Consider the following 23,781-nt stretch of genomic DNA (forward strand, 5'->3'; position numbering starts at 1 on the left):
CCTGGATGAAAGTGTTTGGACAATTCTTTGTCATCCCAGAGAAATACTGCCAATTACTGAAACAAGATTCATATGGTCAGAGAGGGAACGGATATTAAAACTGTTTTCACCTTCTTGTTCTAGAAAGTAGATTATTCAGCTTTGTTGTGATATGATGGAATCAGAAACAGAATGGCTAAGAGCCCTGTAGAAACGTCCACATAATGCAATGTGCATCCATGTTTTTCTTTTTAACAGATTTTATCGGCCATCAACACAAGTAGCATACACTGTTTTATGTATCTCTTTATTTCGAACAAAGCAGAACTTCATATCAATGAAGCTCTTGATTTTGCTCTCAATAACATTAAAACAACTTTCCGTTTGGATGCACATCAGGCGGGTCATGAAACGAGTTTTTATTTACATCTCATTTATGTCTAAATAGAGGTCTCCTTCTTCACAGCAGGAAGCTCCTCTATAAATATATTTATATCCCATTTGTCAGGTGTGCCTTCTATTCAACATGAATGTCAGTATTTGAATATTAAAATACTTTAGCCAAGCATCTTTGTCAGTCACAGAATTCAGCCAGAGGTTGTTTTTTTAAGTTATGATGGGAAAAAGACCTTCCAAAAAATTACTGGAATTGCAACATTTTGAGTTGTATACACTAAAAAGTATTTTGAAACCTTTCATTTGTCTTATTAATATCTTGAGACTTTTTGAATGTTTTCATGCTTCTTATTATTTTTCAGGATTTTACAACTATCATCACTGTCATTCAGCCTCATCAAAGTTGTGAGGGCACATTAAAAAACAGTCATACATTCTCCACATTTAGCAAATTAATTTCAATTTAAACTTTCCAAAAGGAACTTTGTCTACATTTGGCAGAGTAGAGGAATTTCTAAACCTGTGGGGTAATCTAAAAAAGTTGTTTATGGGAGTGAGTTTACCCTTAATTTGGCTGAGCTCTAGGTTCTCTGTTCCAAAAAAAGGAGTTACTGCATCCTGCATACGCTGATTATTTTAAGTGTGGAAAAGTTCTCAGCTGGTCTGGCTTCTGCTGCCTTTTAAACATTACATTTGATGCACTCTGTCCAAAACAAACTTTCATATTGTGTTCTAATTTAATTAAATGGCTTAATGCTCTGAGTTTCAATGTAATTAACTTGGCAGTAGAGGATTGTATTAGGGTCACAACTTCATGCAAAGTACAAAGTATGTATAATATGTGTAATAACGTACAGAGTGAGCATAGGGAAAGATTGTAAATTTAGAGCACAACAGCTTCAGTTTTTAACTATTTGAAATAGGCAGGAAAAATTTTTTTTTCTTCTTGCAGAAAAACACTTTCAACTTCATCTGACCTATGGTGCTCATCCTCATTGTTGTTCATGTCATCGCACCCTTTTTTCTTTTGTAACAGACATTATAGAGACTTTGCCAGGGTCATTTTTTATATATATTTCTATACAGAAACAGAGATACGCACAAGTATTGCCATTTTATATGCACACATTGTGTTCCAGCCCTAGGCCTTAAGGGCCGGGTTACATGTGTTGCCTTTCCTTTTTCCTCCTCCTCTGTGCAGGTCATGGTGCTGTGGATCCAGAGAACGGAGCACCTAAAGTTCCGCCTGTTTCCTGCTTTGTTGCGCTCTCTCTACGCACACTGAAGGACGTGTGGTGCTGCTCTGCTGTTGGGACCTAATCCTCACTGTACACATTTGAGTTTGTTTTTAGTTTTGCGTCTCACCATTGGTTTATTTTGTTCACTTAGTTTGTTTATTTATTTGATACATTTACATCAAAACCAGCTTAAAAAAATAAAATGAGAATCATTTCAACCAAAAAGGAATGGGCTAAAGCAATGCTTACATTAGCCAATCATTATTTAAACCCTTTAATCAATATTAAATCCACTGACCTCATATTTAATACAGTCAAAAGACAAGACAAACAAAAGAAGCGGAAAAAAAACCTAACCTTACTTTTACACATTCCAAACAAAAGACATTGTCTTCAAATTTAAACACATCAATAATCACTCACAGTTTCACACTTTAAAAGTTTTGTAAATTCTATGAAAAAAACACATTCTTTACACACACATATACATAACAAATCCAAGCATTTACATTACATTTACATCTTCACACATTTCATGGTGGTTTTTGCTACTTAAACACTTTACCCTCAATAAATTTTTCTTTTGTGCACCTTTAATTTTGCCATGGCCTCCTGTTGTTATGGCCCTGAGCCAGTTATCACAACAGACATACCAATTATTTTGAATGTATAGACACAGACGTCCTGGAGTGTGTGCGAGAATGGCTGTTTGTCCTGTCTGTCTCTGTGTTGCCCTGCGACAGACTGACGACCTGTCCAGAGTGTTCTCCGCCTCTCGCCCAGTGAACGCTGAACATAGGCACCAGGACCACTCATGACGCCACAAGGGCTAAAGAGTGTCGGAAAATGGATGGATAGATAGACACAGACATGTAGATATATATTTTGACAGATCCATACATGGACAAATGTTGGCATAAAATGTGGACATACACATGATTTTATATGCACACATAAATAGTAATTTGGAATTTAGAGAGACACACAGACATACAAGAATAGGCAAACAACCATTATAGTATAAAGTGTATGAGTGATATACCCACACACACTACTCACCTGAAAGGCATCATTGTCTGGATGCCAGCACTGTTAGAAGTCACCTTCCCTGTTTCTGCTTTCAACCAAAACACATAACTAATATGCATGGCTAACATGATCAATCTTTTATTTTATTTTTAGTTTTTTTCAAAAGTACAGAAACGCAAAGTAGACACTGATACCACTGACTCCACATTCTGATAATGAGCACACTTTGTGGAGGCCCCCATCGTTTCCTAGTAGGGTGGTCAGCAACACTGGGGCCCCTCAGGGGACTGTCCTCTCCCCCTTCCTCTTCACCATTTTCACCTCAGACTTCAACTACTGCACTGAGTCCTGTCACCTTCAGAAGTTTTCTGATGACTCAGCAGTAGTTGGCTGCATTGAAGGGGGTGATGAGAGTGATTATAGGTCATTGGTGGGCAACTTTGTCACTTGGAGTGAGCTGAACCATCTGCAGCTTAACGTGACAAAGACTAAGGAGCTAATAGTGGATCTGAGGAGGACAAAAACTGTGACCCCTGTTTCCATCCAGGGGTCCCTGTAGACACTGTGGAGGAGTATAACTACCTGGGAGTGTACTCTAACAATAAGCTGGACTGGACCAGAAACACCGAGGCCGTCTACAAAAAGGGCCAAAGCCGACTCTTTTTCCTGAGGAGACTGAGGTCCTTTAACATCTGTGGGACGATGCTGAGGATGTTTTATGAGGCCGGTGATGTTGTGGGGGAGGAGCTGGACACTCTGACAACAGTGGCAGAGACGAGGATGCTGTCCAGGCTACAGTGCATCTTAGACAATGTCTCACACCCTCTCCATGACTCACTGACCCAGCAGATGAGCTCCTTCAGCAGAAGGCTCCTCTTACCCAGATGCTCCACCGAGCGCCACAGGAAATCATTCCTGCCTGTGGTCATCAATCTCTACAATGCCTCCCTCTGAGAGTCTGACACCCCCCCCCCCTCTGTAATTCTGACACAGAATTATAGAATTATTGACAATTATCCATTCTCTTTGCTCTCTTTTGCACATTGCCATCCTCACTTTATTTTAGATCTGTAATTTATATATATATATATATATTAGGGCTGGGCAAGTTAATGCGTTAATTTCACGTTAATTCATTAGACTATTAACGGCGATATTTATTTTATCGCGCATTAACGCATGTCAGCTTTCAGTCAGTGTCAGTCAGCAGGCGCGCTGACTGCAGCGCGCTGTCACGGCAGCACTCTCCCGCTCCCCCTCCCCTCTCGTACATGGCTCAGCGGCGCCAGCCAATCAGCACGCAGGCTCAGCCTGGCCCGCCCACTCAGCTCTCACACAAACTTAAAAAACAAACAGCTGAGAGAGACCGCAGCAGCGAAAAAACATGAACAGGGGAAGTAGCACCGTTTGGCTTTATTTTAATACCGTAAATGAAATCAAGCTGTATGTTTTGTAAAAAGCCGGTTCATTTCAGTGGAAACACAACAAATTTGTCTAAGCACATGAAAAAAACATGAAAACGTCGAGCCCCAGAAACGGAGAGAGGAGACGAAACTTCTCTCACTGCCCCGGCAGACCCACAGACGTCTCTGACTGAGGCGTTTCAGTCCTCCAGGGAACATCCAGGTAGATCAGTGGATGGATGGATGGATGGATGGATGGATGGATGTTACTGGAGCCCACACATAACATGTAATTAAGACCTTGAAAGAACCCAGTACATATATTAAAAAGTGTTAAGATAAGATAACATTAGCTAATCCTTTTTTTATCCCACGACGGGGAAATTTATAGGATTAAAGCAACAGGCAGGTGCACACAACACAGACAAAATTACATAAGGATTGAAATATATAAGAGGTGGATTAGCGAAAAAACACTGAACATAACATTATTATTATTATTATTATTTAATTGTAATAATAAAATAAAAACCACAAAACCCAAAAGGTCAACAATTTCATGATACATCAAACTTAGGGACTGGCTAATATACAGCAGGTCAAAAAAGGCCATATTTTGGCTGCAGTGCTTGCTGTTCTCTTATGAAGAAAAGATCAAGTAGTGCACTAAATTCAATAGATGGGTTGAAAATATCCAGTATAAAATAAGTGCTACAAATGTTACAACACTTTTGTTCATATGGCAGCAGAACATTAAAATAAAAGTGCTCTTTACACTACTTTTGAATTCATTCTTGGAGTTTGTAAATACAATGCGATTAATCGCGATTAATCAGGGCGATTAATCGCGATTAAATATTTTAATCGTTGCCCAGCCCTAATATATATATATATATATATATATATATATATATATATATATATATATATATATCACAAAACATTTTGATCACCATACAAAAAACTCTGTAAGAACTGTAGTCTGAAGGCTGCTCTCCTACTATCTAAATGAATCAAACCTTGCCCTCCTTCTTCCTTTGGTAAAAACAAAACACTCTGAGGGACCCAATGTAATCTGTCCCAAAAGAAATTTAAAATAATAGTCTGTAATTTTACCAGAAGACCTGGCGGGGGTTCAAGAACAGATAAGCGATGCCACAAAGTTGAAGCAACCAGATTATTAATAATTAGTGTACGACCTCTATAAGAACATCGTGGCAAAAGCAGTGCCATTTCTTTAATCTACCTTCCATCAGTTCAACAAAACCCTCCCAATTTTTTATTACCTCTATTCGATCCCCTAAATAAACACCTAAATATTTTAAACCATTTTTTGACCACTTTAATTCATCAGGTAATTTAGGTTCTTGTTTTGTCCACTTACAATTGACAAAGCTTTACTCTTGCTCCAATTAACTTTGGATGAAGAAATTTTACCAAAACACTCAATAATTTCTATTAAAGTAATGGCATCTGACTCTTTAGTGATTGCCACAACAATATCATCTGCATATGCAGAAAGTTGAAAAGGTAAAGAAACTTCATTTAACCTTACACCCTGCAACTTTTTTCTGATTTGACATAACAAAGGTTCAATGCTCAATGAATACAACATTCCTGACATTGCACAGCCCTGGCGAATACCTCTCTTTACATTAAAAGGTGCACTTAAACCACCATTGACTTTCAATACACTTTCAATGTCACAATAAAGGGTTTTAATCATAGCAATGAATCCAGAGGAGAAACCAAAAGCTCTCAAACTATTCCATAAATACTGGTGCTCCACTCGATCAAATGCCTTTTCTTGGTCAATAGAAATCAGACCGAAGTTTAAACCCAATAAATTAGAGACGTCCAAATAATCTCGAATTAATGTTATATTATCTCTTATTGATCTGCCAGGGATACAATAAGACTGATCAACATGTATAACTTGATCAATCACTTTCCTCAATCTGCATGCCAGAACCTTTGAGAAAATCTTATAATCAGTACACAGTAAACTGACAGGTCTCCAATTCCTTATTTCATAAAGATCCCCTTTCTTAGGAATAAGAGTGAGCACAGCTCTTCGACAGCTAAGGGGTAACATTCCCCTTGCCACACTGTTATTGAGGACTTCCAACAGATCTTCAGCCAACACAGGCCAACACGATTTATAAAACTCCACAGGTAAGCCATCTATTCCTGGAGCTTTGCCATTTTCCATGCTCAACAGTGCCACCTGCAGTTCTTTTAATGTTAGAGCATGCTCCAAGAAGACATTGTTCTGGTCTGACACCCTTGGCAAGTCATCAAGAAACTCTTTTGTTGTCACAGAATCTTGTTTAAACTCACTTGCGTATAACGTTGAAAAAAAATCCACAGCTCTTTTCCTCAGTTCAGTGGAATCCGTCAACTCTTTTCCATCTTGAGAACGAATGCAATGAATGAGACGATTTTGTCCATTTTTCTTCTCCAAACTGAAGAAGAATTTTGAGGGAGCATACATTTCAGAGACACTTTGAAAACTTGAACGTACCAAAGCTCCCTGTGCTCTGAGCCCAAGCAGATCAGTCAATGCCGCTTTTTTTCGTTTGAGTGCCTGAAAATGGCCTCGATTTCCTGTGGACTCACAACAACTCTGAATATCCACAATTTCAGTCTCTAAGTCTTCAATAGATTTTACCATTTCTCTTGTAACATTGTAAGTGTATTGATTACAAAACTGCTGAATTTTAATTTTACCAATATCCCACCACTGCTGTACAGATGAAAACTGACATTTCATTAGTCTCCACTGTTTAAAAAAAAAAAGAAAATCCTTTTTTAAAACAACCATCATTTAACAAAACAGTATTGAAATGCCAATATGCACTTTTAGGTCTTAAATTATTTATAAACACACTCCCTATGATCATACTATGATCAGAAAAGCCCACTGGACACAAAGTGCATGATCTAAATATTTGTAAATGATGCCCAAAACAATAAAACCTATCTAATCTTGCCAAAGTAATATAATTCTCTTTAAAATGAGCCCATGAATATTGCCTTATCTTTCCATTTTTAAAACGCCACACATCCGTCAAATCATAAGTTTCAATAATACGTTTCAATATTCTCCTTGAATGTATATGTGGTTCTAAATGATTCCTATCTAAATCATCTATTGTACAATTAAAATCACCACCTAAAATTAAATAATCTGTTGACCCACAATTTAATAGTGTATTTGCTAACTTTTCTAAGAAAACACAACGTTCACTTGAATTCACAGGAGCATATACATTCAGTAAAATTAACTTTATATTTTCATACTTAACAATAACCTTTAACAATCTTCAAGCTACAACATCTTCAATTTCAATAGAAACTGGAAAAAAATTCCTTGAGAAAAAAATAGCTACTCCTGCACTTAGCGAAGTTTTATGACTCAGAACAAGATTCCCATCCCATTCTTTCTTCCAATCAACCTCATTATTAACATTGTTATGAGTTTTTTGAGCAAAAGCTATATCAATGCATTTAGATTTTAAGAGTTAAAAAAACAGCTCTTTTTTTCATATCCCTTGCCCCGTTAAGGTTCAAAGATGAGATTTTAAATCTACTCATAATCACACAAAAAAAGATCCAAAGAAAAAAAAAACCAATACAGCGTCTTATCAGCTGTTTTTTAGCTTTCATGTACCTCACTTAAAACGAGCTCTGATCTTTTGCACCAGTTTTCGAAGTCTATAAACTTCAGTATCCCTTAGCCCATCAGATGTCCTTTGTCTCATTAACCATTCAACTGAGTCAACAAATAATTTTTTATTTGGAAAAAAAAATCATCTATAACTACATCCCTTTTTCCTTTTGTCACTTCCAAAAAACTCCAAATCTGTTCTAGACTGTATCCATTAGTACTCTGGCCATCAGGAATAGAGGAATCAGAAGATTCTCTGTCACTATCAGAATCAGATAGAGCCTCTGAATCACTTTCTTTCCATTGAGTCTTTTTAGGTTTTACCCCTTTAGGTTCTTTAGATTTTCTTTTAGTGTTTGGTACTTTAAAATAACTTTCATCATCCCTAATCAGATTTCTCTCACTATGAACTAATTCACCAACATCCATTTCTTCTTGTAATCCTTCCTGTGTAGTCACTTGACTCTCTTCACTCTGTTCAACATAAGTAATGGCATCCTCCTTGTCACATTCTGAAACATCTGACTGCTTTTGTTCTCCTGTTGAAACTCCTTCCCCAGCGTTAATTTCTTGAGCTCCTTGCCCAGCATCAGCTGCTGAACCTCCTTCCCCCGCGTCAGCCACCTGAGCTCCCTCCCCAGTTACCCCCACTGTGGCTCCATTCACACTATCCGCTGATGTCCCTGGATTTTCGTTAACCCGAACGTTCTCTTTTTGAATATTTACAGGGCAATTACGAACTGAATGGCCCTCCTGGTTACATCCAAAACACCTCATAGTTTCCGTTGTCGCAAAAATAGTGTAATCAAAGCCGTCAACCTTAAATTTCATCACTATGCGCAGTTCCTCTATATAATTTTTGAGAATCATAAACACCTGTCTTCTAAAAGAAACAACGTGTTTCAACTTTGCTGATTTGCAACCCGACGGGAGCATTTTCATTGCCGATACTATCTGACCATGACGTGACAATTCCTTCAGCAACACCTCATCGCTGATGAACGGTGGCAAATTAGACAGGATAACCTTTTTAGCAGGGTTCATTAAAGGAAAAACCGTAGTTTGCGTATTTCTCAAAACAAATCCCCCTCTCAACTACGCTGTTCACCTTATCAATCGAGTCCAAAAACATAACCACTGCATTGTTCATCCTGGACGCTGCCTTCACACTTTCACACCCAACAAGTTCCCCAACAGCCAAACCACACTCCTCAACCGAAAAATCCACGCCAACCGGTATTTTTATACCATGTCGACGTGACAGGCTCCTGAAGCCTTCAGCACCATAACCTTTTCCAGCCATCGCACCAAGCTAAAAAGCTTGGTGCTGCCGGAAAAGACACTAAACACCAGTGAAAAACGAAATGTGTTAAAGTGCGAAACAAGTGAAAACCCACTGTAAAAAGTGACGTTCAAACCTTTAGAAAACCTCACACTCGTTCTCCTTCCACCCCACACATGCAGCAGACGCTCACACATGCGCGAGAGAGAGAGAGAGAGAGAGAGAGAGAGAGAGAGAGAGAGAGAGAGAGAGAGAGAGAGAGAGACATACGTATATACATTTATATTTTTTTGTGGAGAATGTTGTATATATATAATTATGTTGTTTGTATATCTGGAGCGTGTAACGAAAATAATTTCCCTCTGGGATTATTAAAGTATTTCTGATTCTGATTTAATATCACTTTAGGCATAGGGCCTACACCAGACATATATTTTCATGAGCTTTTTTCTCATTTTTGTTGTTATTTATGCCCAAATCTATCACATAAGGTCTATTCTCTACAGGGGACACAAACCTTACTTGGAGCTTTGTTTGAAATTTTTTTTCTTATAACCATCTATAACTGCTGGCTTGCTGCTGACCGCCTACAAACAACATTACACAATGAATTATATGGCTTTTTGCTTTCCAGTGAGTAATTGTATTATTCACTTACAGAATTATCATTATTTGCAAGATTAGTTTGTGGTCATTTTTGTCCTAATACTAACATGCTTAAGACCAGATCTGTATTGGCTATTTTATGTAAGGCGACAGAAAGAGTTAATACCTAATGGTTCACAGATTTAAGGGCTGTCTAGTTTAATGTTTTCAGTGTTTACTGTAGCTGACTGCAGGCTTTTATAGCCAAGCAGCAGGAGAATGAGTCAATATTACTTGTGGGGTGATGTGAGGTCTAAGATGACTAAAGTTAAAAACTAATCATCCTCCATGTGACCTCGCACAGCATGGACTAATGTAGTGCACTGTGGCGTGTAGCGTTAGCTAGCTGAGTCAAATAATACCAGCGCTGTTCAGAAAGCTGGTGAACAAAGTAGCAACACCTGTTAAATGAGACGGTTGCCTGGGTTGTCACTTGACATCGCAGCTGCGCTGGGTTGCCCGCTCGCTGTCACGTGTCAGTCTTTCACGGAGGCAGCATGCATTTTGACCTCACACGTGGCACGTGAGAGCTGATGCAGGTGTGTGTGGATGGAGAGAAATGGATGCAGCACACGCTTCATGGACTGAAACATTTGCCAGAAAGAAGAAGGGATGATGTAATCATTGGGTTATTGTAATATTATATTTTGCACCAAGTTAGCATTAAGTTAGGACAATAAAAGTACTAAAAACCATAATTTTATACCAAATATTTTTAGTGGTGCTGGTAAAGTGGGAGTCACTTTACTGAGAGTGGGATGGGACAAGATTTTTTTTTTTTTTCCTTTTGTGGGAGAGGGAAAGGAACATGAAAGAAAAACACCCTCTAGTTCCTTTGTGCATCCTAGGCTGGAATCCTACCAAAAATTTACTTTTTACATCTTGAGTTTCAGGGGTTATTAACTGCCTCATGAAAATCTGTCTTTAAACTAACTTGCTTCTAGAGACTGCAAACAGTCTTCTGCTCTTTTGCGGGCTCTCCCATTTTGGTTTTGTCCGTGTATTTCGAGCAGCACTTCCTGTGCTATCGTAGCGCAGCAGGTCTTGGTGATATCACAGTAAATTGGGCAAAAGACTGGACTATTTCTGCCCTGCGATGGTCTGGTGACCTGTCCAAGCTGTACCCTGCCTCTCGCCCATTGACAGCTGGAGATCGGCACCGGCGCCCTCACGACCCCAGCAGGGATAAGCGTGTTGGAAAATTAACGGATGGATGGACTGGGCTGTTCCTTTTTCCTTGCCATAAAGATCTCCAGAAAATGGTATTATTGGGCTTTCTTCGTCTGGAAACAGATGCATAGAATACCTTATGGGCGCTGAACATGATGAACTCGCAAGAAAAGTCATCCTACAGATTCTGGCCCACGGCCTATAAAGACTGTCAGGGGTCAAGTCAGCTGTGGGTGTTCTTCCGTGACTCCTGCGGGGTGTGACAGGCGGACGCCAGCAGCAGTTTGGAATCTTTGATAAAAGGCTGATTCTCCTTAAAGGCAAAAGAAATACTATATTATTGTGTATACAGCTAAAACCAATTTTGGTTTGCCCGTCCATCGTCTTCTGCTTATCCGGGGTCGGGTCGCGGGGGTAGCAGCTTCAGTAGGGAGGCCCAGACGTCCCTCTCCTCAGCCACTTGGGCCAGCTCCTCAGGAGGAATCCCAAGGCGTTCCCAGACCAGCAGACCAGCAGAGAGACTTAGTCCCTCCAGCGTGTCCTGGGTCTTCCCCGGTGCCTCCCCCCGGTGGGACAATTTTGGTTTGTTCATTATCAAATTATTAATGTAAAATGGCATTAGAAAAAAACCCGTAGGCCTCAAAATCTCAGATGCAAGAATCTTCTACCAAGTTGGAGGAAATGGTTTCCCTGCCTCTTTGTTCTTCACTTAGTGGATCTTCATTCTATTTTACAAGAAATGATGTCATATTAATAGAAATAGCTAAGATTAATAGGAAAAAGCATGTTGTCAACACAAAACTGGTCTGGTTGGCTGGGGAAACAGCTGGTGATCTTCTTACCCCTTTAGAAACCTTCAGTAGTTGAAAACAAAGTCCAGGTGAGCTTTACTATGATTACCATCAGTACTCCACAATCTGACTGGAAGTGGCTTGGAAATGGATCTGTATGATAATTAATTTATTTTACAGACTGACTTATGTTAAAAAGAAAAACGACAATCTGAAGCGGATATATTGACGTAGATTCTGTGGCATAGCAGCCATGAGCCAAAACACTGTATAACCATTTGGAGATGCATCTTAGACTGGTACGGATCACTTTGAAGCTGTGGTATCTAAAGGTTGGCCATGGAGGGACACCTTCTCTATGGTAACACAGATGTGTGTATTGTCTTAATTTAATTCTAATTTTAATTTTAAACCTTGTCAGTGTTTAACACTGAATCAGATAAGAAGTCAGAACTGATCTAAAAACGGAGAGTAAAGGCCTGGTGGACGATACAAAGCAACATAGAAGTTTTATTGCTTTGCAGTTTGGATGAGAGAAACTAAGGGTTAAATGTTCAAAGGAATTGAAGTTATTAATTGGCCTGTACTAATTAATAAATCAGACTGAAAAGATGGTTGTTACTCCTCGTTATGGAAATGTGAAAATTTAAATGATTAGAAATGATCACTGGTTGATTTCTTTATACTGACGTAGTCCTCTTGCAGCCAAGCATCTGTGAAATGAAATATATAAACCTCATTATCACAAAGCAAGTCTTTAACTACGTCTTTGGATTCCTTCAGATTTAAAAAGCCTAACCAAAATTAGTTTCTCTCAGATGAAGCTAAGAATAGGAGTAAAAGAGGGAAACTGGAGTAAATTAATGAGGAATTCAGACCAAAGCATCACAGCTGAACTTTAAATAGAGCCCAAATGATTCATTTCAGTGTAAAAAGGAAGAACTGAAAAGGATGATGTGTCCCCTTTAGCCTTTGGGTATGTGGTAAGCAAGTTCTGCCCAGAAATGAAAGGATTGGGTTTATTCCTTGCATGAACTAACAGGAACAGATGTGTAGCAACGTTAGTGTTCGTCCTGCAACCTTCTAAGTTGAACCAAAACTGCACAAGCAGCCAGAGACGGATCCCACAGTCTTTGCAGCATTTCTCATTGACTTGTTGATAAAATGACATGTAATCATGTCAAAATTCCTGCTTTATTTTTTTAATACGTTACTTTAAAAAATAAAAAGTAAAATTAGACTTGTGGTTTTCTTTTTCTTTTTACACAGATTAATATTAATCGCAGAGAATCAAACTCTTCACTGGGTCGTGTTCACTTTATCCTGATGGATATCAATCAGTCATCAAACACAGTTTTTCAACACATCTTGTTTGTTTATAATGTTATATTACTGGTATGAAAGACTGGAAGCTCATTCTGCTGGACACAAAACGTGGCTTGGTGAAAAGACGAGTGTAGCTGATTACTCTGGTGGATTCTGATGGAAAACATGACAGTACTATATTAGTAAAAGTTCTAGTAGCTAATTTTTCATTAATGTTTTGTTTAATCAGTTCTAGCAAATGTATTATTTAAGCACATATTGCTCTAAGCTACTGTCACTAAAGTATGAAAACATTACACCCTTTTTAAAAGAGGACAGACGTTTTTAGTACCATCAATGGAGAACATAATATTTCAGCTATCCTGTTCTAAATCATGGGAACAAATTTATCTAGTGAGGTTTTTTTTTCTGTTTATTCCTCTCATGGCTAAATTACTGTCTTCAAACAATAAATAAATACAGTGAGATCTGCTCCTCCAGCTCACAAAGACGTTTCTCACCGGAACAGATGTGACCAGTTAAGCTGGCTGACCATCAGTTTATGCGTCCTAAACAGATCAGTCCAAAAATCTAATCCATCAAAGCTCTGAATAATAATGACATTTCGGATGAGAACCGACGGAGCTCGATGTGGAAAAGGTTAAGATGGCTGATGAAAAGTCAAAACGCGGCTGATTTATCCGTCCTAAACAAATCAAAATGTAATCCATAAAAACTATAAAAATTTTGTCAGGTGAGCCGGAGTAAACCTATTATTTACACCAATTTAGCTTTTACCGTGATAAAAAGCGTCGGTCCGCCGCTGAGACTGCTGCTGGAGTAACGATGCAGCTGCCGAGAAAAGCCGAGTGCAGCCGAAACGAGCTGCAGGAATCAGAACAAAGCGATCCCCTGGTTCTAAAAGTTTGATTCTAGACTTGGAACAATTCGAGTTTTCTGATTGGACAGAGCAAGTGACGGAGAATTTAGAAAAAATTGGAACAAATCCGGGCTGCTGATTGGTCGAGGAATTGGAACACTGGAACAGAGGGATCCGAGGATGGAGGCCATTCTTCTCTGTCGAAGGGGAGGGGGTGAGCAGGTGCCTCCACGGCGACCCCTGGTGGAGACTCGGAGGTACCGCGACTTTGTCCCTGGATATTCTGTCAATCATTGAGCGTTAAAACCTGAACATTTGCTGCTGAAACATGCACGACTTTCTAATTGTATAATCTCAAAACATATAATAGCAGAACCTCAAAAACCTCATTTTAAATAGTATTACCACAAAATGTAATACAAAAAAGACAAGAAAACTGAATAAATTTAAACCCTGAACATTTGCTGTTGAAAACAGATCAAAGCTCAACAGCACCTGTTGTATTCATAAACATCCTGAAACATGCAGAAGTTTCTAACAGTTTAATAAAAAATAAATAAAAAATGCAACAAGACTGAATAAATTTAAGAGACATCTTTATTTAACAGCTCGGTGGTATTTCTAAAAGTATCCAAATTCAAGAATCATTGTGACCTTTTTGATGAGGCCACTGGGCTCAGACAATGAACACAGACATTCTTAGGAAGGAATGTCCTTAAATATATTTATGACACACTTGAAGGAAAAATAAGCACTTATATAGCAGCTGGAACATGAAAGAAAAACTACAAATCTGTACACAAGGATGTCGCTTGATGCATTTACATAAAGTGTAGCTGGTTCATGGCAGCCTGTGAGAGAGAGCCCCATGGTTGTAATAGTGATGATAATAATAAGTATAATAATGATAATGATGGAATTAGTGCAAAATCAATGATCCACTGCAGCTGGTTCTCCACTCGCTCTCCATGTGTTGACATGTATTTTGATGAGAGCTCTTCAGTGACCTCACTCATGGGTGCGACTATAAATTGTGCAACATGCACAGTACCGTTGTGCGTACCAAAATAAACAGAGGTGGCGTGTGACGTGTCCCTCGTGGCGGCTCAACTGAATGCAGTAGTGTCCAGTTCTTCTCCGACTTTCCCTGCCCTTACGATGACAGCGGCAACTCCAGGCTGGTCCACCCTGAGCAGATGAGACAGACAGTCAGCTGACTGACGGGGCAGCAGATGCTAAACACACACAGGTTCCAACCTTCTGGGCTCCCCTTTGAGACCCCAGGCCTCTCAGGGTGAGGGCCCCATTAGGGAGCCTGTGGAATGCTGGATATTCAGACTAAAAACAGAATAAAATATTAATTTAATTAAATGAGAGAATAAATTATGGTTGCACATAATATTTCCAGCTGTTACAGTATTATAATGATGAAGCTTAACTTCCACCACCATCTCCACCAGATCTGCAATTGTAATCTGGAAATGGAGGCCATTCTTCTCTGTCGAAGGGGAGGGGGTGAGCAGGTGCCTCCACGGCGACCCCTGGTGGGAGACTCGGAGGTACCGCGACTTTGTCCCTGGATATTCTGTCATCATTGAGCGTTAAAACCTGAACATTTGCTGCTGAAACATGCACGACTTTCTAATTGTATAATCTCAAAACATATAATAGCAGAACCTCAAAAACCTCATTTTAAATAGTATTACACAAAATGTAATACAAAAAAGACAAGAAAACTGAATAAATTTAAACCCTGAACATTTGCTGTTGAAAGCAGATCAAAGCTCAACAGCACCTGTTGTATTCATAAACATCCTGAAACATGCAGAAGTTTCTAACAGTTTAATAAAAAATAAATAAAAAATGCAACAAGACTGAATAAATTTAAGAGACATCTTTATTTAACAGCTCGGTGGTATTTCTAAAAGTATCCAAATTCAAGAATCATTGTGACCTTTTGATGAGGCACTGGGCTCAGACAATGAACACAGACATTCTTAGGAAGGAATGTCCTTAAATATTATTTATGACACACTTGAAGGAAAAATAAGCACTTATATAGCAGCTGGAACATGAAAGAAAAACTACAAATCTGTACAGTATTATAATGATGAAGCTTAACTTCCACCACCATCTCCACCAGATCTGCAATTGTAATCTGGAGATGGAGGCCATTCTTCTCTGTCGAAGGGGAGGGGGTGAGCAGGTGCTTCCACGGCGACCCCTGGTGGAGACTCGGAGATACCGCGACTTTGTCCCTGGATATTCTGTCAATCATTGAGCGTTAAAACCTGGACATTTGCTGCTGAAACATCCACGACTTTCTAATTGTATAATCTCCAAACCTATAATAGCAGAACCTCAAAAACCTAATTTCTAATAGTACTACCACAAAATGTAACACAAAAAAGACAAGAAAACTGAATAAGTTCAATGTATTTATTTATCAAATTAGTCATGATTGCTAGATAATGATATTTTTAATGCTAATCATCATCATAATTATTATATTTATGATTACATCATAGCATTATTCATAGCATTATATTTTTTGCCACAACATATTATTAATAATAATAACAACAATAATAATAATAATAATCCATCCATCCATCCATTTTCCAAACCGCTTTATCCCTCATGGGGTCGCGGGGGGTTGCTGGTGCCTATCTCCAGTGTTCACTGGGCGAGAGGCGGGGTACACCCTGGACAGGTCGCCAATAATAATAATAATATGCATAATGATTATTAATAATAATAATAAAAATAACATTATTCTTTTTTAAAGTCCTTCTTCCATTCCTCCACACTGTGGCGCAGTAGGACACACCGCTGATCCTGGTGTATCCAGTGTCCAGTCTTTTTGGCTGCCCACTCTTGCTGCACATGTATATCTTATGCTGTTTTCTAGGTGGTGCCACCACCCCAGCTGCAGCAGCCTCCACTGCCTTCCTCCTCCTGTACACCGTTGTCCTGGGCACAACTGGAGGAGGAGGAGGCAACTAAGCAGAGGAGGTGGTGGCAAGCGTGGGCAGCACAGCCTGATTTGGAGGTAGAGGAGGAGGAGCTGAAGGAGGGAGACTCCTGGTGGACGGCCCAGGCTGCTCCTCAGGGAGATGGTACTGAAAGGTCCGTTCTTGCCCCCACCAGCACCACGGACAGCTCCTTGGCAGGAAGCAGGGGTCGGTCCGCCACAGCTGGAGCAGGAACCATGGCGACTCCATTCTCCAGCACAGACCTCTCCCACCGCTTCTGCCAACGAGTGAAAATGCAGACGACACACAGACAGCCTGATATCAGACCTTTGACCTCTGAGCACACGTTCAGTAAGTAAAAAGGCTCCAAGTCTGGTACACAGCTCTCCACCACTGGGAGATGGTCCGCTGGTTCAACTCGAACAGCTGGATGGAGGTCTGAGCCATCAGCCTCGGGCTCGCCAGCACTGTCTCCTGTATCGACACGTAGTCGCTGTGGATGAGGGACCACCGGCTCCTCATGATCCCTCTGACACGTAGTCGCTGTGGATGAGGGACCACCGGCTCCTCATGATCCCTCTGACACGTGTCGCTGTGGATGAGGGACCACCGGCTCCTCATGATCCCTCCGACACGTGTCGCTGCGGGATGCAGGCGACAGAGCTGGCTGCAGACGGCCTCCACCAGGCGGCTGGTGTCCGGCCAGTTTGGCAGAGCCCGAGTTCACTCCAAGGATGCAGCTGCAGCACACCAGAAGAAAAATGTGTTTAAAACTGTTTTTAAAAACAGCAGAGATGTGAGGAGGGAAAATAGTTTTTAAAGACTGAAACTAACCGCTGGAGGCTTTGCCTCCCAGCAAAGGCGATGTTTATGCCCTTTGCTGCCTTGAAGCACCCCTTGATCTGCCTCTCCTGATATCTGGAAGGGTAGACCAGTCTCCGTTTGTCTCGCTCTGACAGGCGCTGCCAGAGACAGACGAGACGGTCCACCCTGGACTCAGAGAGCCGCTCAGGCTCCTGACCTCCACCAAGGCCTGGGCCAGCTTCAGGACGTGCTGGTATCCTGGCTGACCATCAGGACCTTGGACATCCTCCTGGAAAACAACAACAAAAATTAATCATCCAACAACTTTGCTGAATATTTGATATTAAAATACTAAAATGGTTGATAATATGAATTAAAATAGTGAGGAGTGTAGAGTTTACTTCACACGTCTGAGGAGTCTTTTAAGAGGAGGAGTCTGGCATTCAGATGATTCAGCAGAGGCAAGGGGTGGGTCAGACCTGGTGCTCCTGACTGAGAGGCTGCTGGAGAGGAGGAGGAGTCTGGAGGGAAGATGGTGGGGTCCTCCTCATCTTCTTGTATCCCCTCATCCTCCTCCTCCAGCGAGGAAACAGCAGCACTCCACCCGGAGTGTCAGGATCCTTGCTGATGTCCTCAAACACGCTCCTGTCTGCGTAAACAGGAACTCAAGTCCAATGAGTTCTCCTGTGATGAAGCAGAACGCCAGAGGTTCTGTTAAAAAGCCTTTTCTCAAAGCTTGCATCTTTATAATGCATTATTTTAGTTACCAATGTACGCAGCAGGCTTGGTGAAATCCTCAACCAGCTGAAGTCCAAGCACCCTTTGGCTCTTCTGGTTGAGGGCGTGTTTGAGGTGGCCACTGTAGGACAGCAGAGACGCCTTCTCCTCAGCTGCTTCCACAGGCGCTGCAGCCGCTGCACGGTCCTCGTTCCACCTCACCACTCCATCCACGAGGAACGCCTTGAGCTGAGGAAGTCCGATAAATATCTCCTAATATTAATAGCAGGTGCAAAGAAAGCTATAACTCGCAGGTGGCTTGATGCGGAACCACCATCATGTACTCACTGGAAGGACCTATGAATACAATAATACTGGAAAAAATGGAACATTCATCGGAACTTGACACCAACTGTCCAAATAATGTAATTACTTATTTCCTTTTTTGATTTTTATTCAATTGCTCCAGTCAAACTAGTTGCTCTGTAATTTGTGTTGGAGGGGGGTCCAATTGTTCAATGTATGTATGTGTATTTCTAAAACTACTAAAATGACACAAGGATTAAAAAAAAAATGACAGGAAACACCTTAAAGTCTGCTAAAGCCAGGGAGAGAGGGCTGGCAAAAGTAGCAAACAAATTAATGCATAAATACTGTCCATGTTAGATGTTTCTATCACTTTTTACAGTATGTATTTTGCATTTTAATAATTTCATATTTACTTTGTTCTTTTATGTCAGAGGCTCCACTTGACCCACTAGAACATGGGGACAAGTAAAAGTGAAGTACAAGAATATTCTACAAAAAGGTAGCCTTAATTATTATATTGTATTTTAAAAAAGCCACTTTTTTCCTCTTTTAAAAAACACTTTTAAATGCACTCAAAAAAACAAAAAACTCTTTGGACGAACATAAAAAAGTCACTCCTCCGTGTTGAACACTTAATGTGTGGTTCCAACAAATTAATTATGTAAATAACCTCACAAGAAAAACCATATCTCTCTACAATTACACAGTCGCGCTGCGCTAAAGGATCCTGTCTGTCTCGCAATGTGCGATTAATTAATAAAAAGCTCTGCGAATTATTCTTGCACCTTCTGCGACAGCTGCTGTCTAAAAATGGACAAAACATGGCGACGACAGACTTCCCTATCTCCTCCTCTTATAAAGCTGCGATCTCATCCTGTCTAATCCTGCTCGCGAGCAGGTTTAAGATGGCGCACATGTTGCTATGAGAGCAAGTTCAGGATGAGTTTCGAAGAACCAAACGATCAAAGATCATGCCAAATCAAACCCAGCTTACTGAGTTAGCGACGTACGAAGAACGGGGCCCTGATGCTCTGATTGAATTGAAGAGCAGCTCCAAGTGATCTTGGTGCCGATGTACTGCTGTCACTTAAGCTGTTCAGGAATCATCAACATCAGGGTGTCGATGTCGATGACAGATAGGTACGTTCACAAGAAATTGTTTTGTCAATGTTATCATCACAGAGAATATTTACTTGCATAACAATAGAACATAATAGGTCTGGGCGATTAAAACATACATAGTCTGTTAAAGGATATTTTGCTGCTCTCCAGCAAAGAGCAGTATTGTGTGTGAGCTCCAGCTGTCATCTTTGCAATATTCTCTTAATATCCTTACAAGTATCTGGTCAAAATATAATCTTGAAAGTGCTGTGAGATGAGCCACATGTATGGTGTGTAACTAATTAAATTAAATCACCCAGCCTAGAAGTGGACAACATTTGAACATGTTGTCAGAAACGTGCTTAAACTTTTCTTAAAACCTCTTTGATCGATGAAGGGCAGCACCATTTGCCATCACCAAACTCATCAGGTAGTCCCTGCCTTTCACCAAGAACTGCACTGTTTCTGCCCAGTTCAGTGAACCTAAGGGGGCTTGGAAACCTTTGGCATGAGGGTTGCCGCTGTTCAAGATGTGGAAGAACTGCTCTACTTTACATATTTTCTAAAAGTGTTATGTTCCTATTGTGTTAAATCATGTGTGTTATTGTTTTTATCACCTCTATGAATTCAGCTGCTGCTTCACAGTGTAGAAACTGTGAATACCCAAGGTTCCTGAGAGCAGAGCTACTGCTACTGAGTGGCAGGGTCTGTGCGGCCAGGGACACCTTCATCTTCCGTAAATCAAAATTCACATGCTTGCCGATTACCTTTGGAATAGAAAGATAAGATTTGGAAACCTGTGAATGTACTAAATAAACTACTCCACAGATCTATACCACAAATTAGGAATTGTATTTGAGTACTTTAATCCATGGTTATCTTGTTGGCCATGTGCAATCCATCATTTGTCTGCACATATTCAGATGAAGGCTGTACTTCCAGTGGATCTGTCCAGCTAAGCTAGTAATTGGACTGTATGCTCGTAGCAAATTTTGCGGCAATTTCAACATATGACAAGCGTCCACCACCACAAACACCCTCTCACCAGTCATGGATGATCAAAGAAGGTTTTTTAGGGGTCATCAGGGTTTCCCTTTAGCTGACATCCAGTCTGCTACATTGGAGGCATGCCCATCCATTGTGACATAGACCACAGTTATCCCATGCTCATGCAGTTCCTCCAATGCATGCACAAGTAGTACCTCTTGTGTCTCTGGGGACAGTGACAGGGTCAGGAAGTACGCAATGGAGCCTTCCAATGTCCTTGGAGGCAAAGAGCCTCAGTGGCAATGTCATTCTCTTACCCATCACTCCCATGTCAACATAGCCAGACATTTTTGAGTTTGAGGATTATATTGGACATGTTTTTATAATTGCCAACTTGATGCAGACATATTCATATCTGGCTGGATCTTGCTGTTTTCTTCGTATATATATGTCTATGGCAGCAACAGCAGCGGCACACCGACACTTTCCATCCTGGTAAAAACTATATTCATGTAAATAATAGTTCTGCGCTGTGGCAGGCCGATTTACCATTAAATCAGCTTCACCTCACTTACATTCCAGATATCTTAAATAGATTTTTGACTAGACATAAAAGTTGACTGAGATATCTGTACTTCTATTTTGACTTGGCAAAATACCAATTTCAGATATCTCTAATACGTTCTGACTAGTCCAAATGACGTCAGATGTACAATTAGTTCTAAGGGAGCCCCAATTTAAGATATCATGAATGCATTACTTACTATTTGAAAGGTATATTCAGATATCAACAATTAATTATGACTGGTCATAAGGTAAATTGGAGATTATCTTCAAAGTAAATGACGACTAGGCAAAACTATGTTTAGATTTCTAGAAATTTATTTTTGTCTAGTCAAAATTCCTTTGAAGATATCATATGTAGATATCTAGACGGATTTCAGACATCTTGAATTTTTCTGACTAGTCAAAACATGCCGATGGCTTAGCATTTTTGCGGAAAGTTTAAGGCATTTTTACTGCTGTTTGCTATTCAGTGATCTGCAATGTCAGGGATGTTCAACGGTAATTCTCGTGTTTTAAACACAATGTTCAGTGCTGGAGCACTACAAATTAAGAAACCGGATGATTTATTGTCTGAAACCAAAAGACATTTTCAACGTCAAGGGCGACAAAGTCGAGGCCAGTGACTGCTGTGTGCCAATCAGGTGACTTCATTTGAGATATCTCAAAAGGCATGTTGATTCTCCAAAAAGTGATTGAAGAACATATCTTGAATCATTCTTCTTACAAGTCAGAACACAAATGCAGATATCTTAAAGTACCATTAAGTCAAAATGTAGTTTTTACAAGTCAAAACTTGTTTTTTTCATATCTTAAATGTGTTAAGAGACAATCAGAAGAAGTCGATTTTATGTTAAAATGGCCTGCCATACTGCGCCAGGAGATTTTTCATAGAAATATTTTTATTTGAACCAATCCGTCAGTTCAGGAACAGATAAAAAGGCCGCATTTTGCTGATCGTTGGCTAGCTTTAACTTGTCACATCAAGACCTATCGGTTCGGTAAGAAGGTAGAAATGTAATTATAAATGATGAGTGATCTCACCAGATTTATTACACAAAATTATAGGGTTTAGTTGAAAGTCAAAATATATTCCCTGTTTTCCTTGTAGGTTATGTTTTCAGAGTGTAATTTCCTGCTTAATAGAACAAGTAAAACCTGCTGACAATGGATTAAATTAATACTTACTGTGTAGTTTACAGGGTTTAGTCTTCTTTTTATTCCCTGAGTATTTCCCATTTGAACTATGGTAGTGATGGAGAGAGGAGGCCTGGCAGAGCTTTCTATGATAATACAGCTGGACCCATTTGGTCATTATTTCTCCAGATTCAGCTTTGCATATCTAGTGGAGATGGCCATAGGTTAAGCTTCACAATTATAATGCTTTAGGAGCTGAAATTATTATATTAATGCAACCATCATTACATTTTCTTCATTATTTTATTAATATTTTAATCTTGGTTTTTAGTCTTAACATCATCATTCAGGAGGCTCCCTAAAGGGGACTCTCATCCTGAGAGCCTCTAAAGAGGTTCAGGGTCTGGGATACCAGAAAGGTGTCCAAAAGAGCCCGACCCATTGAGGAGGTGGAGGCGCGAGCCCACAGCGTCAGCGAGGGTGGGGATGCCTCCACACTTGTCCTTAGCTGATTCACCCAGCAGTTCAGCAGATACTCAGGGAGAAGACTGCAGTGGCTGCTGGAGAACGATGGGGGCTACGCCGTAAACCTGGTCTGTTCCCCACCGGAGCTTCAAAGGACAGGGTCTCAGTCCCCTTCATGGCCAACAAGGTAGGATGTGGGGCGTTTAATTCAGTGCCATTTTGTTCTGTTCAGTTTCAATACTATTCTAAACAAGATGACCTGCCAATGGAATACGAGTTTTGTACTTAAAACAGGAACAACATCTCTATTATTGTATTTCAAGTACAGTATATTGAAATCTATTTTTAGGTGTCAAAATAGTCCACTCATTATCATTTTTTATTTTTTTTCTCCAGCCCATGACCTTCTCCAGCAGCCAGAGGAACATTGGTACCTGCTCAACTGCAGGGACACACCTACATTACTTTTAAGAATACAATGAGCTGGAATTGATGTGCAATTCTGTTGGGTTTCTTGTACATGGGGGGGAGGGACATGAAAAAACAGACAAGATTGCAAAGAGAACATTAAATAAAAAAAAAGTATGAAATAATGAATGTTTTGTTTAGAAAAGGTGAGGCCAAATCACTAACGCAGTGGAGGAATAATGGCAAGAGAAGGGGGGCCCTGATACTAAAGGCAGCATTTATTACAGAATACAGACGTTATTAAGATGAAAGTCTTCAAGGAAAGTGCAGAAGAGAGGAGGAAATCTTCTCAAGGTTTAAGGTTGGGGCATACTGCCTAAAAATCAACTCTTTATTTAATGGCCAAGTTGTATCTAATGAATGTTTATGTCTGTGGTGTTCCTGAAGATATAAACATTTTATTTTGAGATGTATAAATCTGAACGTGAGAGAAGTATGAGTGACAGGATGTCATCAGGACGGGATG

At 40.1% G+C, this 23,781-nt stretch overlaps 1 protein-coding gene across 1 annotated transcript in view; it reads right to left on the bottom strand.

Annotated features, from left to right (window-relative positions):
• Window positions 1–17,467, bottom strand: part of LOC118559446 (formin-like protein 14) — a 40,253-nt gene extending 22,786 nt beyond the window's left edge. The window contains exon 1 of the mRNA XM_036130169.1: window positions 17,155–17,467. Coding sequence (XP_035986062.1) covers window positions 17,155–17,384 — 230 coding nt within the window. The 5' untranslated portion in view covers window positions 17,385–17,467. The remainder of the gene's footprint in view (window positions 1–17,154) is intronic.
• Between the last annotated feature and the right edge of the window lie 6,314 nt (window positions 17,468–23,781).

Source organism: Fundulus heteroclitus, unplaced genomic scaffold (genome assembly GCF_011125445.2).
Source record: "Fundulus heteroclitus isolate FHET01 unplaced genomic scaffold, MU-UCD_Fhet_4.1 scaffold_287, whole genome shotgun sequence".
Taxonomy (NCBI): Eukaryota; Metazoa; Chordata; class Actinopteri; order Cyprinodontiformes; family Fundulidae; genus Fundulus; species Fundulus heteroclitus.